Below are 18,542 nucleotides of genomic sequence, written 5' to 3' on the forward strand. Positions count from 1 at the left end.
ATGGTAGCTGAGGTTGTATAGGAGTTGAATTGCTGAGTTATGGACTTTTTAGAGGTGTTTTTTGATCTCTTGCAGTGATGCCATTGAATAGGGAGTTGCAGTAGTCTAGTCTAGAGAGTACGTAGGCATATAGCAGTTGGGCTAAGTCTGTTTCTGGGAGGTAGGGTTTGATCCTTCGCAGTTGGCGTAGGTGGTAAAAAGATGTGGAAAGATCCCCTGATTCTGCTCAGCACAGTTCTGTCTGCATGGCTCGGCTGTACAGCGTTTGGCAGCGATATATGGAGATACTCACACTGATATACTGCTCCAGCACAGGACAGGCAGCAACGCACACACCGCCAACACAAGCTTTCCCCTCGCTTACACACACACAACTCCAAAACAGGCAGTAGCCAAGCACGCTCCAAACACCAATAAAAAGCCAGATCTCAAAACAGTTTGTTCATCTGATTTAATCCGATAGCGCTACAGGGACATTCCTCCTCATGTCCCAGGCAGAGCGAGAGACGGACAGCAGGACAAGCTTTGTCCTGTGGCTTTCAAATATCTTTTAATTTGGGGGGGGGGTGTCAGGGGCAACTATTTGATGAAGCAAGGAGTGCGTAGAAGGCCATATGCCATTCTATGGCTATACAAAGGGGGAGGAATGAGTGCCTCTGCGTGGTCCTGGGAAATTCTATTGTCTCAAATGATTCCTCTCCCTCACCCCTCCTTTTTTGGGGGGGGCTGGGGCTGCTCCACAATCTGGTCTTCTAGCTGGTAGACTGGAGTAGGGCGAGAGCTGTTCCCCGTCTTTGCTCAGGGCACGGGGGAAAGGGGGCCCGAGCCCAGTCCGTGGTTGGTGAGAATCTGCACCAGGAGATCGGTGGCCAGGGTCAGCGATGGCTCCTCAAAACCAATGGTTAGTAGTCGATGGTACTCTCCTGTGGGCTGCGGACACAGGATCCTGAGAAGGAAACGAGGAGTAACAGAGCAACAAGAAAGGGGTGGGGTGGGGAGAGAGGGCAGGGGAAAAAGAGAGAGGAAGTTATAGCAAACAAGAGACCTGTACAGATGTATTGAAATCCAGCTCCCTAAACAGTGCAGTTGAGATGGTTCACATCATCAGTAAAAACAGTCAATCAATCAAAGCTTGAATCAGAAAACATATACAAAACCAGAAACTTAAAACATTGTCAGCAAATATGTGAAAATAGGAGACTGAAACGCTTTACACCCACATAAAATTAAATCCCGGGAGACAAGAATGGCTTTTGCGCATCCTAACGACCAGATCTTGCCACTCATACGATCCTTTCCCTGTAATCTTCATGGCCAAGGTTAGAGAGACTAAACTAGAAAACAGGAAATCATCTCAAAACATCATCTTTACTTAAGGTCTTATAAGAGCTTACGAATAGCCATACTGGGTCAGCGCAATGGTCCTGCCCAGTATCCTATTTCCACACTGGCCAATCCAGGTCAAAACCCAAAGAGTAGCAACATTCCATGGTACCGATCCAGGGCAAGCAGTGGCTTCCCCCATGTCTTTCTCAATAGCAGACTATCAACTTTTCCTCCAAGAACTTGTCCAAACCTTCCTTAAAACCAGCTACGCTATCTGCTCTTACCACAACCTCTGGCAACGCGTTCCAGAGCTTATCTATTCTCTGAGTGAAAAACTATTTCCTCCTATTACCACACACAGGGCCCCACGGTTTTGCCAAGTTTATGGCTGTTGTAACTGTGTCAAATAGAGTATCGTCTCAAAGAAGACAGAGAGGAATTTGTAAAGGTACAAAGAAAGGCGACAAAAACGATCAAAGGGATGGAACGACTTCCCTTTGGGGAAAGGCTAAAGCAGTTAGGGCTCTTCAGCTGGAGAAGAGAAGGCTCAGGGGGGATATGATAGATGTCTATAAAATACTGAGTGGAGTGGAAAGGGTAGATGTGAATCACTTGTTTACTCTTTTCAAAAATACTAGGCCTAGGGGACATGCGATGAAGGTACTAAGTAGCAGATTTAAAACAAACCGGAGAAAATATTTCTTTACTCAACATGTATTTAAACTCTGGAATTTGTTGCCAGAGGATGTGATGAAAGCAGTTAGCCTAGCAGGGTTTATAAAAGGTCTGGCTAATTTCCTAAAAGAAAAGTCCATTAGCCATTATTAAGATGGGCTTGGGAAAATCCACTGCTTGTTCCTAGGATAAGCAGCATAAAATCTGTTTTACTCTTTGGGATCTTGCCAGGTATTTGTGACCTGGGTTGGAAACGGGGTACTAGGCTTGATGGACCTTCAGACTGTCCCACTATGCCAACCCCCAGTAAGGCAATAAGGCACCAGCACATACAACTGCTAAGAGAGATGGGTCATAAATCTATCTTACCAGGAGAAGAGGTCCTCGGTCTCCAGACCAGGGGCCAGGGGCACCCAACGGCCAATGGACCACAGCTTCTGGATTTTGGTGGAGGTAGAGGCTGGGCCTGTCCTGGACAGCTCCTCACCAGTGTCTCGATAACACAAAAAATAGCTGGAGGTGGGAAAAGCAACCAAGTCACCGGCATGCAGGTCTATCAGCGCTCTCCAATATAAAACTGCTCTACAGGGGTCTCTCTGCTGTTCCCTCTCTGATGCAAGGGTATTCTGTCAGGAATCTCCCACATTTCTACTGCTCCCTCTGATATAAAGCTGTTCCAGAGAGACCTCTCTACAACTTTCAGATTCTTCATCAGGAATCGCTCCATAATCCCACCGCCCCCTCTTTATAAGGCTCTCACCAACACAGGGCTCCTAATTCCACTAAGTCCCTTGCCACAATGATCATTCTGAGGCCAGAGCAAACCATTGCTAATGATGCCATCTCCTGATGTCGCTACCTCATCCGTCGCTGGATTCTGTACCTCTCACTGCCCAAACCTATATGCCACCCTCCTAATCCAACGCCCCCCTCCCCTCCCAACTCACTATTCTGTGCGCTGCTCTCGTGTCTTTGTGCCCGTGGTCTCTTCTGAAACATCCACATTCCATCGCATCTTCTTGTACAGGTTCCGGGGCGTCCATGTCGCTGTATACAGAGCCGCCATGGAGTATCGGAAGACGGACACCTGACAGAAGAGGCCCAGTGAGAACTTCCCGCAGAAGAAACAGGCGGTGCTGAAGGAGAGGAGACAGAGAACAAAGTGGTGTCGATGGACGGGGAGCAAAGACGAAGTGATCGTGATGGTCGGGAAACTTGCTGCTCCCTATAGGCCAAGCCGCGCCACACTAAACTCGGGGCCACGGCTGGAGGGTCTTTGCACACATGTGCGCATGCGTGGGGGCCCTCCAGCCAGAGCCCTGAGCTCGTTAACCCTATGATGACTACGCCGGTGGGGAGATGCAGAGAGCAGGAGAGGCGCCGGCACTGGCTGACTCGCCTACACGACGGGCCTCTCGCGGCACACCCAGAATCTCACCGTGGCGCACAGTCTGCGATACACTGCTGTAGGCCCCTACCTTACCTACAAGGGTCTGTGTCCTCCAGGGAGATGAATCCAAATGAGGCGTACATCAACGCCAACTGCTCCAGTCTTGACACCAACTGTTGGGAAATCTCCAGGAGCTAGTGGGAAGACAGGGAAGCACCATTATTTCCACACTTTCACGTGTTCTGGATCAGGCAAAGCACCTGCGGCTCCTCATCGACCGGCCTACTCATGAAGAACAAAAGGAAGGGAACAGAAACCCCACGTGAAATTGAACACGAGAGCAACTAGTGGGGCGTGAGATAGACCACGTAATCCTTGAGACAGACAATCTTTATTTTGGTGTATGTAGACTCAAAATATAACATATATAGAACCACATCAATAAGTGAATAGTCTCATAAATGAAGTGTCCTATGTTGGAGAGATCCAATGGATAGAAACACAGAAAATGACGGCAGAAAGGACCACGGCCCATCAAGTCTGCCCACTCTAATGACCCACCCCCTAAGTTCCTCCATGAAGAGATCCCACATACATGCCTATCCCATTTTTTCTTAAAATCTGGCACGCTGCTGGCCTCAATTACCTGTAGTGGAAGATCATTCCAGCGGTCAACCACCCTTTCAGTGAAGAAATACTTCCTGGTGTCACCATGAAATTTCCCACCCCTGATTTTCAACGGATGCCTTCTTGTTGCCGTGGGTCCTATAAGAGAAGGACCCGATATGGGTCATCCGGATGACCCTATACGGTCCCCGTGTGTTTCGGCTTCCGAGTGGAGGCCTGCCCTCAGGGGTGTGGTTATGGGTCCACTAGATGTCACTCTAATGCAGACTTTAAAAACAAAGCGTCTGCTAGGCTCTGAAAGTCACTTGAAACATAAACAGACCTTGTACAGAAGTCCAAACCAGTGTAGGCACCAAAATAAAGATTGTCTGTCTATCCCACTCCCTGCTAGCTACTCTCCGGCCTACTCATGAGACATTTACTATAAACCAGGGCTGCTCAATTCCAGTCCTTGAGATCCACAGGCAGGTCGGGTTTTGAGACTATCCGCAGCAAATACGTGCGAGATCAATTTGCACGTGCTGCCTCCTTGGTATACAAATCTCTCTCATGCATAATTGTGGATATCCTGAAAACCTGGCTGCTAGTGGACCTTGAAGACTAGAATGGAGTAGCAATATTTGCCTTTTTGCCTACTGTTTGTACTTGTTGTAGTTCGTTGTTTAATAAAAAACAGTTTTCACTAAGACAAAAAGGATTTTTTTTTTCACCTTCTTAAGGTGATCATAGCTGCTCTGATGTATGGCGACCTCTTAAACCCGCCCGAGGCAGCTTCCGCTTCTCTCATCCTTCTTTCTAAAGCTCATGGCATGGGAATCTTGGATGGCGGGGGTGGGGAGGGAGCAGAGGGAAAAGCGTTTCTTGTCCCTTCACTTGAAACATTAAAGGTTGAGAAAGCAGACACTAGGATTACCCGTTTCTGTACGCCCTCTGGGATGGGCTTCCTTCCAGGTAGCGTGTCCCGCGACACCGACTCTACATACATGAGGAAAGGCTGACAAGTGTGGAGAAAGGTGGGCATCGCCTTGGCAAATTGCTCTCTCCGTACCCTGTCCCTGCTGGAGAGAAAGAAACAAACATATTAAGACCATAGGTTTTCATGGTTCTACAGGTCTCTTTGTCATGCAAGTTGTGTATGTCCTTTCTAGAATCACCCTGTGGCAGGTATGGTGAGCTTGGAGCCCCACAGGGCCAGGGTTAGAGGTATGCAAACAGGGCAAAAGCCCTGGGCCTCCATGACACAGGGGGACCCAGAGCCCGCACAAAGCTGAAGGAGCCAGAGCCAAAGCCAGGCTTTGGGCCTGCTTCCAAATTTCTGGCCTGGATCCCAGCCGTCTGACACCAGCCCTGGGGGTAATACTGAAACTCTGTAATCAGTGTGGAGTTCATTATACCTGGATATTCAGACTGATTGATATCTGTGAATTGCTGGTCTCTGTCTGAATTCCGGCTCTGGCCCAGACCACCAGGGTGTCCAGGGAAGTGCCAGGGCACTTTGTAGTGACTTTCAGTGGCACTAACTGGTTAGTTCCTCTGAAAATCTGTGGGTGGCCCTGGTCAGCGTTGTAATCTACGTAAAGTATCGGGCCTGTGGATTTAAACATGACTATCAGACAACCTGCTTGGCAGAAGGCAAGCCTGGTTCGATGGGGGCTGGGAGTATAGCAGAGGTCATGTCTGCAGTCCCTGGGAGGGGGAAGCAGGTAGGAAAAGGTCTCTAATGGGCCACAGGCTAAGAGGAAGGAGTGGCCTAGTGGTTACAGCTACAGCCTCAGCGCCCTGAGGTTCTGAGTTCAAATCCTGTACTGCTCATTGTGACTCTGGGCAAGTCACTCAAATCCTTCATTGGCCCAGGTACATTAGATTATGAGCCCACTGGGACAGACAGGGAAAATGCTTGAGTAACCCGCTTAAATAACCTCGATAGGCAGTATATAAATACCTAATTTAAAAAAATAAAAAAGCCACAGGTTTCCTGAGGGCCTGCTACTGGTATTAATAGTAGTTAAGGGTCCCCAGGAATCTGATTTGTGACTGCAAGAAGGGTTACTTGCCTTGCATTTCAGAAGCCTGATGGTTACACTAGGGCAGTGGTCTCAAACTCAAACCCTTTACGGGGCCACATTTTGGATTTGTAGGTACTTGGAGGGCCGCAGAAAAAAATAGTTAATGTCTTATTAAAGAAATAACAACTTTGCATGAGGTAAAACTCGTTATAGTTTATAAATATTTCCTTAATTGCTTCTGATAATTTCAGCTATACACAGCTGAAAGCAGTGCAACATGCAGAAAGATGCAGGAAAGCGCTTGGCGGGCAACATTCCAGAACAATGGTAACATACCGAGGGCCTCAAAATAGTACCTGGTGGGCCGCATGTGGCCCCCGGGCCGCGTGTTTGAGACCACTGCACTAGAGGCAGTTCGAGCACAACTAGGGTTAGGGTTACCAGACGTCCGGGAAAACCACTCTCTGGCGCCCAGCACCTTTCTAGGTGTGGCTAATGCCGGAAGTGGCATTGGGCTCCGTAAAGCACCTAGGGAGGAACGATTCACATCAAAGGTAGGCCTGGAAAACCCTGGCCTACCTTGCCGGAGGCGTGATTCTTTAAACGGCACCATTGCGTGATTGATACGTGATTGGCGCCGCTTTTAAGGTGGCCACCGACAATGGCGCTGGTTAGAGAATCTAACCCTAGGCTTATAAGTCTATAGAAGTAAATGGCAGGCTTGAATTTATTAGCCTTTTAAATTCCTAAATCAGTGTATTGCAAACTGTGCCGCAGCAGATTCCAGGTGCCCCAACGAGACGCCAGTAAGAAGAGATGCCGGCGCAGGCTGCTTATAGGACGTCTCTCGTGGCAAGAGGCACATCTTATAGGCAGTCAGCCCATGCCTACAACTCTTCTCCTCCTCTCCCCACACCTTCCCTCCTCCAGGATCTCCCACCGAAGTGACAGGTTCAGGGTCGTGGCCAGATGGGCCTCCGCACACGTCGATATGATGATGTCATATATGTGTGTGACATCATCACGTTGACATCTGTGCACTTCCAGGTGCCTTCCAGCCAGGGCACTGGGTTTAGTGTGCCTTCTGGCCAAAAAGTTTGCGGGTCACTGTCCTAAATTAAGATGAATTTTCAGCTGAAGATTGGCCAGAAATAGGACACAGAATTAGGAAGTCAGCACTTTCTGAATACTAGGCCCATAATTAGTACGTCTTGGGCTTCTAACTTCAAGATGACACAGGCTTGAAGAAGTCTAAAAAATGAGCCTGGAAAATTCAAACTATTACACTTTCCTCACCTGTAGAGCAGATAGGTCTGAAAATCCTCTGCCTTCTTCAGGAGATATTTCAGCTTCTCTGTCAGAGGCAGCAGCTTCTCCTCCAAGACATCCTGAGAGTCCAGGTTCCCATCTCTGGCTGGAGACTTCTGTGAGAGAGGCTCCAGAGCGGTGGCAGGAGACGGGAGAGTGACCATGCTGAGTGGGAGAGCTGGATTCTGACCAGGGCTGGTCCCAGGAGAAGGTGCCAAAGATCCATCTAAGCTGGTGGCCATCTTTCCAAGGCCAGCATGAGTCAACCTGTAGGTCTTCAAACAGCAGGTTGACCCACCTACCAGGATAGGCCTTCCTAGCAGCACTGGAGGCTCTCACAGAGGGAACGCTGGTGTCAACTGGGATGTAACTGTGCGAGAACGGTGTTTTCTTTTGAAAGAGAACATCCTATCTTCAGTGGCATTACCTCACAATGCAGAACTTGCTAACCTAGAGTTCATATGGGATGGAACTGGAGAGATTCCTTCATAAGAGGAAACTCAGAACTGCCAAGTAACCCAGGTCCTGAAGGGAGACTGCATCAGTCGCGATCTTCTGACACCCTCTTCCGGGGTGGAAGTGAAATAAAACAAGACCAGCCAGAAGTTTCCCCTCCAGGAACTGGTCCACCTGGCAGGCTTTAGCTTCTTGAAGAGAGTGTGGCATGGCCCTGGTCAGGGAACAGCCATACTGGAGAAAGGTGACAAAGTTCTGGCAACAGTGGCAAACCCCCGGGGAAACACAGACTGAATTCAGACTGGCAGGTCTGGGAAACGGCCACAGATGGTTCTGTAAATGTTCTATGAAAGGATTCAAATACAGAATGGCACTATTTCTGCCTCTGTCCACCCCATCTCTCACTAAAGAATAAGGCTGCCATACCTTTCCCTCCCATCAGGAAGAATATAACTATCCCCCCCACCCCCTTTTACAAAACCACACAAGAGGTTTTTAGCGCCGGCCGGTACACTGATTGCGCTGCTCCGACGCTCATACATACAGTGTGTTGACCGGCGCTAAAAATCCCTTGCGTGGTTTTGTAAAAAAAAAAAGTGGGACGGGCCGCATCGAGGTGGAAGAAGATATCTTCTTTTTCAAGGGTCCCGCGGCAACAAGGGGGCATCCGTGGAAAATCAGGGGCGGGAAACTGCACGGGGACACCAGGAAATTCTTTTTCACTGAAAGGGTGGTTGATCGCTGGAATAGTCTTCCACTTCAGGTGATTGAGGCCAGCAGCGTGCCTGATTTTAAGGCCAAATGGGACAGACACGTGGGATCTATTCACAGAGAAAAGTAGGGGAGGGTCTTTGGGGTGGGCAGACTAGATGGGCCGTGGCCCTTATCTGCTGTCTATTTCTATGTTTCTATGGTGTCAGGGCTGCCTTTGCCAGTGTACCGGTGCTGGTACTCACAGATACACCATCCAGAGAAGCCACCTGTGGTGTGGCTGCATTGCTCAGCTGTCCATGGAGAACCCCCGTTACTGGTAGGCAACATTGCGTTTTGTGCGACCCTGCCAAATTCTTTGAAGGGGAGGAGTTACAGTTGTCTCTTATCAGAGGGGCCTAGAACTTGTCCTCTAAGACAGAGTGATGACCGAGCACCTGCCAGCTTGATTTCTGACCATAACAGATGATATCGTCATTGGCCGAGGGGCCATTTTTGATGCTGGCCAGAGTCTATGTCTAGAGCAGGGGGTTTTCAAGCCAGTCAGGTTCTCAGGATGCAAACGATGAATTTGCAGGAGATCATTTTGCACACAGTGGGGGTAGGGCATGCAAATTGATCTCTTGCATATTCATCGTGGGTATCCTGAGAACCTGACTAGTTGCGTGTGTCCCGAGGACTCGGCTGAAAACCCCTGGTCTAGAGGCATAAGGGGCTTAAACTGTGAATGGAGGAAGGTCTATCGCCATAACCTCACATTCCACCTTGAGAACCCCTTGATCCCCCGTTACAGAACGCGTATCATTTGCATTTCCCAGGTTGAATATTAAACTAGTGCCTTCTGCTTCTGAAAAAGGGTCCTTTCTGTGGAATCGCCATCCAGGGTTGCCATTTCTGAACTCACCTGGGCTTCCTGTGGAAATGGGGTCTTGAACCAGGCTAGGCTCACACTGGTTCTGTTGGGTTTGTGATGCTAAGATCTTTTGGGAGTGGCTGGAAGGCATTTTCCCCTACTATGCGTCAACTTGCTTGGGCAACAGTCTGCTTGCTAGGCCTAAGAACCAGGTTGAATTACTCAGTAACATGCCTAGTAAATGACAGCAGAAGAAGACCTCAACGGTCCATCCAGTCAGCCCATTAGTTACTTGCAGTATAAATTCATAATTACAGACAACTCACTGACCTTAGTTCCCCCAGGAATTTTTCTCCTATTTTGGGGGCTTGGCAGCGTGATCTGAGGAGGGAACTTAGAGGGGATTTCTTGCTGGGAACTCTTAAAAATACTCCTGGTCTGGAGCATAATGCTGAGCTTCGGGAGTGTCACTATAGAGTCCTGTTGAGAGCGTATACTTCCCCAAATCAGGCTTATTACATGTAAAAATTGTTCTGCTGAGGTGAATTCTTATTTTCATGGCCCCTGGTGTTGTACATGCATTCAGGGTTGTTTGTTGGGTTTTTTTTTTGGGGGGGAGGCCACTGGCTTCCTTTTTGAGGAGGGTTTTGCAAGTACCTATTTCTGCCTCTCCACTTTCCATGCTGTTTGCTCAGTTTTCTCTGTTATCGGTGTATACATCGGCAGAGAAACTGTTTCTGGGTTATATTTTGACTCATTGGATGTCTGATGAACCCCCCTCCTTTTGGTACAGGAGAAACAAACTGCATGACCTGATGGGATGGGAGGCCAGGATGGCTTATGCCTCACGCAGAAGAAGCAGAGATTTTGTTAATTCTTGGACTCCTTATTTGAACATTTTGCCTCCAGGAAGTCAAAATGGCATTTTAAATCAACTTCAGTTGTATACTACTCCACCTAAGTTCTTTTGTCCGTTGGATGGTTGGGGAGAGGGAGGGGAAGAAGTGGGGAGAGGTTTCCGGTGTGGGAATGGGGGGGGAGCTTGGTTGGGCTGTGGAGGATATCAACGTACAGCCCTCCACGGTGGGTAGATAAGCTTGGCTGTGTACTTGCCTCTGTTTGTGTTTTTCTTTTTCTTGCTAATAAAAAGATTTAAATACAGTGTTCCCCCAGTCGTTCGCGGTTCGCGGTCCCGGTCATTCCCGGTATTCTCCGACCGGGACTTCCTGCTAAAGTCGAGCTTCACCAATCAGGAGCTGCGTGTCAAAGAAGCCTGATTTTAGTGCAGGAAGAGGCGATCGGAGCATACCGCCAGTGATTTCCTTCACTCGCCGGCACTCCAGCTGCCCTCTCCTGCCTCCCCAGGCGAAAAATCGTATTCGCAGGGGGTTCCTGGAACAGAACCCCCGCGAATATCGGGGTAATACTGTACATATATAAATTCATAATTAAATTAAGTTAAATTGTCCTTTTTTTTTTCTTTGATATTTCTGGACCATAGACCGTAAAGTCTGCCCGGTACTGTCAGCTTCTAGAGTCCATCCAACCAACTCCTCACTTGCGGATACATACCGTAAAGTCTGCCCAGAAACATTTTCATGTTCCAAGTTACTAGAGTTCCTATCAATGTCCACCCCCCCATCCCCTCTCCGTGAAAAAGAATTTGCTAACATTATACCTAAGTCTACGTCCCCGCAACTTCAATTGATGCCCTCTACCTTTTGGGATTCTGGACGTGCCACTGTTGGAAACAGGGCATTGTTTTTAGATGGGCTTTTGCTCCAACTCAGCAGGGCGGTTCTTAATACTTTCTCCGTGGCTGTCACGTGGTAAGGGCGTAGTCGGTTACAACTCAGTGGGTTCAAGTAATGGGGATCCTATTTCAATGGCCGAGGGGACAGAATACCGAATGATCCTACCGCCTCTCTAAAACGCACATATGTCCTGTCGCCTCAGGCTGCACATGACAAATGGCTGTAAATCAGTGGCGGAGGAAGGTTCAGAAGTGTTAAGACTTATCATTGCTCTGGCTGTTCCCCTTTGTCAAAGGAGGATATTTTTTTAAATCTGTAACAACACCATGGGGGTTTACCGGGGTGAAGGCAGCTACCTTATTCTGGCAAGAATGTGCACGCGTGCTCTTTACAAATAAATGCCGTGCACGCTAAATCAATCCGCATTAGGAATTCACATCAATTAGCACATCTGAGCTAGTTTTTTGCAAAAACAAAATGTGCGGAACCGCCCACCCCCCCCTCTAAAAAGTATCCAAATATTCAGAAAAGTGTGGAGAGTGTGGCACAGTGGTTAAAGCTCCAGCCTCAGCACCCTGAGGTTGTGGGTTCAAATCCCATGCTACTTCTTGTGACCTTGGCCAAGGCACTTAATCCCCCCGTTGCCCCAGGTACATTAGATAGATTGGGAGCCCACCAGGACAGACAGGGGAAAATGCTTGAGGACCTGAATAAATTCATGTAAACCATTCTGAGCTCCCTTGGGAGAACGGTATCGAAAATTGAATGAATAAATAAATAGGAAACAGCCCCCACAAAGTGAACATTTTGGCCCTGTGCACATTCTTACCTTCAGAAGTCCTGAAACTGCCAACTCTGCCCTCCCCCCATCCCCGACACCAAAGAAGGAGAACGCAGCGAGACACACAAACACCGACCACACAAACGTTCAATTTTTGTCTTTTGATATAATATAATAAAAGTCTTTTGCTTTCCGTGGCATTAGATCTGCGTCGAGATGTCCATAATTTACAAGTTTCATGCCTGAAGTAGCGAGAGGAAGATCGGCACGAGCACGTTCGCTGTGGATAAAGGCATATGCTACATCCTGCCCCCACTTCCCCCCCGAGACACACAGACATGTTATTGCTCCTTTGTGCTGTGATCCGGAACCCCCCCTTCCCCGCCCTGACTCTTCCCAGCTACATCTCGATTAAGAGTTTAACTCAGAAAAAAACAGAGCAACATTTAGAAATTAAATGGGGGGGGGGGGGGGTCTGGATCTGTACAAGCTAACGGTCCAAAAGACACTGAAATGCGGGTGTGATGGGGGGGGGAGGGCAGCCGAGAGGATTGCAGTTAAAAGTCATATCATGTGCATGTTTCATCTGCAGTCATTTTGAGGTGGGTCCCTGGCATGTAATCTGGATGCTCAGATAAACACTCCCCCAATCCCCAAATCGCTACCTATATTCTCAACTTTCACGAGGCACACCCCTCCCCACCTCACCCTTCCTGACGACGCATCCCAGTCCGGAGATTAGAGCGGCTCAGGATCCTTGGGTCGGTCACAAGTCTTCGTGATGAACAGCTGAATGGGATGTGGCGGGGGCTTGGATCATGAAATTCACAGCGACATCGTGTGTCGGCAGGGCAGACGCGGGATTCTTCAATTGGCCCCGCAAACAAGCTTAAATAAATATACTTCATTTGGATTCCAAAGCGGCCCCGCCACACCGGTCACCTACCCCGTGCACAGAATGTGGTCAATATGGTGGCTCTGGGTTGTTCGGAACCGATTTGCACATGTTCCATCTTCACAGTCAGTACGAGTGGCTCTCTGGGTCCCAGGGCTCAGCCTGGCAGTCATCTCTGTGTCAGCCTTCCCTGTCTCTCGACCTCACCAGCAATTGCTCTCCCCACCCCAATACCCTGCTTTGTTCCCACACTCTTAATATTTCCAGTTTTCCTTTCTAAATCTCAGGGTACCCCCTCCCCGAGCCACTCTCTCTTCTGCACGACTGCTGTCCCAAAGGCGTACAGTCCGACTATCCTGCCTTTCCCATTCTCCGCTCCCTGGTCTGCCCATATGCAACCAAATCTGCCCCCCCTCTCCTCGTCTGCGATTTTTCAACCTTGCAGTTTGCCCAACGGCTCTAGCCCCCCTGCTTTCCCCTCTGGATCCCGTAGCTGCGTTCCCAACCCTGGTGGCCAGCCCTAGATCACAGAAAAAAATTAGGGAGATTGATTGCAGTCACTTCTAGTCCTGTGACTTTAAAATATACAGCAGTTGAAGAGGCTAAACCCCCCCACCCTCAATAGGTCTATATAAAACTCTGGGGCTCATAGAATAGAAATGGCTTAAAATCAAACCCCAAAACATTTTTTTTAAAAAAAGGTCAGTATGACTCAGTGAAAGCAAGAAGATCCAGCCCTGATCAGCGCGGAGACTTCTGGAACAAATGTCCGACACCCCCTCCCGAAAAGAAATGCACTGTCTTAGCCAAGGTGTCTGGAAACCCAGTGTGGTGGCGGCAGTTCCCGTAGCAAGGGCGTGCGCTCTGTCTCGGCACAGAAGCGGGAAAGAGTTAGGAGTCCACTGGGTGATGCCTGGCTGACGTTCCACACAGCTACACTTGGCGGGAGAGGTGGGCGGCGGTGGTGGTGCTTTGGAGCCGGGTCCCCTGGGCTGCCGCCGCTAACAGGCGTCCGAGATGTAATCGAAGTCCTTGAATAAGTCCTGCTCTTTTTGCGTTAGGAGGCGGGGCTCGCGGGGCGGAGTCAGCGCGGGCATCTCTGCTGTGAACTCCTCATCGAAGTTGCTTGTGTCCTCGCGCCACTTAAGGAGGGGGACAAAGGGCGGCCGCAGCCGTCGGGCAAGCAGCGCCTCCCAGTCGATGGTCTGTGAAAAAGGAAAGGAGAGGCGGATGAGGAAGACGGAGAGTGGGAGCTGCTGAAGGCCTCAAATTTCAGGTCTTGCATAACATAACATCGTATTTCTATACCGCATAACCATAAGTTGAACGCGGTTTACAAAAATTACATAATCTACCAAAAAAAGGCCATAGACAAGTACTTAGAGAAAAGATAAGACTTCAATTGTTTCCTAAAGTGTTCATAAGTGAGACGTAAGTGACAGTGAACGGAAGTCTTTGGGCTAGATTCACTTACCTCCTTTCCGTGCCCGATCCATGGTCGATCCATGCAGGCCTGACCAATTCACAACACAAAAAAATTAAAATGAGGGCGATCGGAGGAACGCCCCCTCCGACCGCATGGATCGCTAGTGTGCGATCCTGACGCATGCGCAGATCATCTGCTTTCCCTGCACATGGTCTGCGCATGCATTTTGTGTCCATTTTGGCTTGGTTTTGGGTTTTTTTTTTACTGGCCCTGAGTCTCCTGCTCTGGAAGGCGATCCCCGGCGTTTAAAAGCAGGCAATTTTTGACTCTCCTGCTCTCTGCTGCCCTTCCCCGCAGTGCAGCCCCGCTTTAAAACCACGGGCTCGCACTGCGGGGAAGGGCGGCAGAGAGCAGGAGAGTCGGGGGAGCCAGAGAGAGTGGGGGCAGGCAGAGAGCAGGAGAGTCGGGGGAGCCAGAGAGAGTGGGGGCAGGCAGAGAGCAGGAGAGTCGGGGGAGCCAGAGAGAGTGGGGGCAGGCAGAGAGCAGGAGAGTCGGGGGAGGCAGAGAGAGTGGAGGCAGGCAGAGAGCAGGAGAATCGGGGGAGCCAGAGAGAAGGTCGCAGCAGAGAGCAAGAGAGTCGGGGGAGGCAGAGAGAGCAGGGGAGTTGGGGAGCCAGAGAGAGTGGGGGCAGGCAGAGAGCAGGAGAGTCGAGGGAGCCAGAGAGAAGGTCGCGGCAGAGAGCAAGAGAGTCAGGGGAGGCAGAGAGAGCAGGGGAGTTGGGGAGCCAGGGAGAAGGTCGCGGCAGAGAGCAGGAGAGTCAGGGGAGCCAGAGAGAGTGGGGGCAGGCAGAGAGCAGGAGAGTCGAGGGAGCCAGAGAGAAGGTTGCGGCAGAGAGCAAGAGAGTCAGGGGAGGCAGAGAGAGCAGGAGAGTCGGGGGAGCCAGAGAGAAGGTCGCGGCAGAGAGCAAGAGAGTCAGGGGAGGCAGAGAGAGCAGGAGAGTCGGGGGAGCCAGAGAGAAGGTCGCGGCAGAGAGCAGGAGAGTCAGGGGAGCCAGAGAGAAGGTCACGGCAGAGAGCAAGAGAGTCAGGGGAGGCAGAGAGAGCAGGAGAGTCGGGGGAGCCAGAGAGAAGGTCACGGCAGAGAGCAAGAGAGTCAGGGGAGGCAGAGAGAGCAGGAGAGTCGGGGGAGCCAGAGAGAAGGTCGCGGCAGAGAGCAGGAGAGTCAGGGGAGCCAGAGAGAAGGTCACGGCAGAGAGCAAGAGAGTCAGGGGAGGCAGAGAGAGCAGGAGAGTCGGGGGAGCCAGAGAGAAGGTCGCGGCAGAGAGCAAGAGAGTCAGGGGAGGCAGAGAGAGCAGGAGAGTCGGGGGAGCCAGAGAGAAGGTCGCGGCAGAGAGCAGGAGAGTCAGGGGAGCCAGAGAGAAGGTCACGGCAGAGAGCAAGAGAGTCAGGGGAGGCAGAGAGAGCAGGAGAGTCGGGGGAGCCAGAGAGAAGGTCGCGGCAGAGAGCAGGAGAGTCAGGGGAGCCAGAGAGAGTGGGGGCAGGCAGAGAGAGCAGGAGAGTTGAGGAGCCAAACAGAGAAGAGTCGGGGCAGGCAGTACTCCGAGTGGAGCCTCACCAAAGACAGAGCAGTCGCTTGTTCCTGATCGGCCAAGCCAGTCGCGTCCTTCCTGCTTTGCATGCCGATTCCCCTCATTTGCATGCACAGATCGGGATCGGATCGCTACACAGGTTAGTGAATCGGTACACGATCGGTTTGCTTAGTGAATCTAGATCTTTGTACCTTTGTAGATATTTTTTTACCTTTGCAGCCTTTAACAGAGGAAAATACAAACAGAGCATGTGATTTTCCAATATTCTTATGGGATGCAAATGAAAATCTATCAACTTGTTGGGGCTTATCCTTTAAATAGCATCAGCCAGCATCAACCGTCATAAATTTATGATTCTTTTAGATGTATCCACAGGCAATATTGCTCAGAAGACTATGCGTTTTTAAAATGTGGATTTGATTTTATTGCATAGCAAATGAACTGAGTCACACTGAGCCAAAACCCCTTTTGGGGATAATGTGGGCATATTAATGTTGTCAAGGATAATGCCCCTCACCCCACACCCCTCCTCCGTTTGTAGGAAAGGAATTCGATACAAAGGGGCTGCTACATCCACGGCTCCCAAATCCCAAACCAACAAGCTTGGTTTTCAGGGGGAAAAAAAATCTCTCAAATATTCAGATTAGCCCGGCATGAGGATGGTGCGATATCGATCCAAGGAAGGGCTTGCGAGGGCCAGCGGCTGCTACGAGTGTGCGTTACCTCAGCAGCGCCTCCTTCCTCCTGCCCTCCAGCCACGTGCATCACTCCCAGCACAGAACACAGAAGGGAGGGAGGAAGGGGGCACGAACTTGGGACGAGGGAGGGAGGGAAAGAGATGTTGAGGTTGGCGAAGGGATAGAAAGGGAGAATCGTATCCCCTACCCTCTATGCCACGTCTGTTTGTCCAAGTAAACTCTTCAGAGCAGGGACCAACTATAAATGTCAAAATGTACAGCGTTGCATACACCTTGATTAGTGGTAGCGTGGAGAGGGATGCGATTTTACTGGTACAGTAACCAAATCATTTTCTAAATCACTGAAAATGGCCTAAATCGGCCTTGAAGGATCAACAGTGCCCCTACAAGCTGGAGGTGTCAGCGAGGCAGCGCTCTCTGCCCCATGAGAACCAGACTAGATGGGAACTAGAGAATTAAAAGGGGAATAACAGTTCAAGCAGCTGGATGTGACATCTTCTGTCCCGAACAGCAGGAATCAGGTAAGCTATGAACAGGCTGGCGAAAAGAGAAGGGGGAGCAAAGAGACAGGCAGAGGTACTAATACTGAACTGCCCCTTCCCCCTCCAAAATAACCAGGTAAACCACAGCTGTGGAGGAGGGAGAATTTTTATACAGCTATGGAGAAGAGACGTGGGAACCGGGTCAGACACTCACCTTAAAGAAAGGCTGTTTCTTCACATCTTCGGCGTCTCGCTCGCTGGAGCCCAGGCGCCGCTCTGGATTTCTTCGAAGGAGCTGAAAAAGAAAAAAAAAAAAAATGCAATATTTCCTTCCAAATTCTTTTTCTCTATGATTTAACCCCGAGACCCAGATTCCAGAGAGAGGAAAGTGCAACGTGGGGCTCAGGGGAGGGGGGCAACAGCTTTGTGAATAAATCTCGTAATGTCCGTGAGACAAAAATACAAATTTTAATTCTCCTACATTACTGTACCCCTAGTATCGGATTTAATTAACCCACGGCACAAGCCACATGTATCAAATAGTTTACAGAATTGATGCACACACCCCAACCCCCCGGCCTTTCCACAAGGGGATGTCTCACCCGTCTCATAAGTCCAATGGCTTCTGTGGATAGAAAGCGTGGATATCGCACTTCATCGTTCACTATGCTGTCAAATACCTCTTCTTCATCGTCACCAGGGAACGGAGACTAGAAAAAGACAGGAGTTGAAGGTCTTGGTTGTTGTGTCATAGCGGGGAGGTCTGAGCTCCCAGGCTGAAAGGGGCAGGCATCATGGCCTCAGAGCTGGGACAGACAAACTTTGAGATTTTCAAGTTTGCGTGTCTCAAATTCCCTGTCCCTTTGCTCTGATGGTGCTTCAGAATTATCAGAGATGGGAAATCTTGAAGGATAAGAGGAGACCAGAAGGTGAATTTTGAAAAGGGAACTCCAGGGAAGGTAACGACCCTTCCTTAAGCCAGAACAGCACTAGAAATCGACTTTTAGATCATGAAAGCTCACCTCTCCCACCATCATTTCGTAGACAAGGACGCCAAAGCCCCACCAGTCCACGGCTCGTGTGTACGATGTGTCGGTCAACACCTCTGGCGCCAGAAACTCGGGGGTTCCGCAGAAAGTGCTGGTGCGGTCACCGTAGCCCATGCCTGCAACGTGAACCAGAGTCAGCAGACCTGTCAACTGAGAGACCAACTCCCACCCTCTCCGTTCCCCATGCGATGAGCAGCTTGGGCCAGCTTAAGGTTTTCAGTTTCAAAGCTCGAGTAGCAGAAGCTCTGTGGAGGCTGATTAATGAAGACCTGGAAAAGTAACATATTCGGCCCACCCAAATCTGTCCCTTTGCTCACCATAGACTCTACCCAAGCGCAGATCATCCCCTCTCCTTTGCCCTAACCTGCTAGGCCAGTGTCCTCTACTCAAGTGGTTAAAGCTACAGCCTCAGCGCTATGCACCATACTAGCTACTGGTTTCGGTCACTGCAGGCTTCCCCCCTTTTTTTTCCCCCTTGGGGGGGGGGATTCTTACAGTAGTTCCATGGGCCACAAGA

At 50.0% G+C, this 18,542-nt stretch overlaps 2 protein-coding genes across 5 annotated transcripts in view; both read right to left on the reverse strand.

The window, feature by feature from the left end:
• Positions 1-446: 446 nt before the first annotated feature.
• C16H19orf67 (chromosome 16 C19orf67 homolog) lies at positions 447-8,236 on the reverse strand. The gene is made up of 6 exons (XM_033923084.1): positions 7,321-8,236; positions 4,932-5,076; positions 3,485-3,585; positions 2,949-3,137; positions 2,371-2,514; positions 447-946 (listed from the first exon to the last, which is right to left on the reverse strand). Exons 1-6 carry the CDS (start codon positions 7,572-7,574, stop codon positions 799-801), a joined length of 981 nt encoding a protein of 326 aa, XP_033778975.1. The 5' UTR covers positions 7,575-8,236; the 3' UTR covers positions 447-798.
• Positions 8,237-13,059: 4,823 nt separating this feature from the next.
• The window catches only part of PKN1 (protein kinase N1), a 132,311-nt gene continuing 126,828 nt past the window's right edge, over positions 13,060-18,542 (reverse strand). For 3 of the 4 annotated variants that reach the window (XM_033924057.1, XM_033924054.1, XM_033924056.1), the window contains exons 19-22: positions 17,999-18,141; positions 17,579-17,686; positions 17,191-17,271; positions 13,060-13,987 (exon numbers count right to left, since the gene is read on the reverse strand). In XM_033924057.1, coding sequence (XP_033779948.1) covers positions 13,784-13,987; positions 17,191-17,271; positions 17,579-17,686; positions 17,999-18,141 — 536 coding nt within the window. In that variant the 3' untranslated portion in view covers positions 13,060-13,783. Of the gene's footprint in view, positions 13,988-17,190; positions 17,272-17,578; positions 17,687-17,998; positions 18,142-18,542 lie in introns of those variants that run through there. The other variant, XR_004537236.1, reaches the window with a different exon arrangement.

This window comes from Geotrypetes seraphini, chromosome 16, assembly GCF_902459505.1.
Source record: "Geotrypetes seraphini chromosome 16, aGeoSer1.1, whole genome shotgun sequence".
In the NCBI taxonomy this organism is placed as follows: Eukaryota; Metazoa; Chordata; class Amphibia; order Gymnophiona; family Dermophiidae; genus Geotrypetes; species Geotrypetes seraphini.

Excerpts from the sequence above, each read along its gene's own strand:
- C16H19orf67 (XM_033923084.1), bottom strand. The coding sequence starts at position 7,574 with ATGGCCACCAGCTTAGATGGATCTTTGGCACCTTCTCCTGGGACCAGC. Across the intron at positions 5,077-7,320 it reads CAGACCTATCTGCTCTACAG|CAGGGACAGGGTACGGAGAG; the intron begins GTGAGGAAAGTG and ends CTTTCTCTCCAG. Across the intron at positions 2,515-2,948 it reads CGAGAGCAGCGCACAGAATA|CTATTTTTTGTGTTATCGAG; the intron begins GTGAGTTGGGAG and ends TCCCACCTCCAG.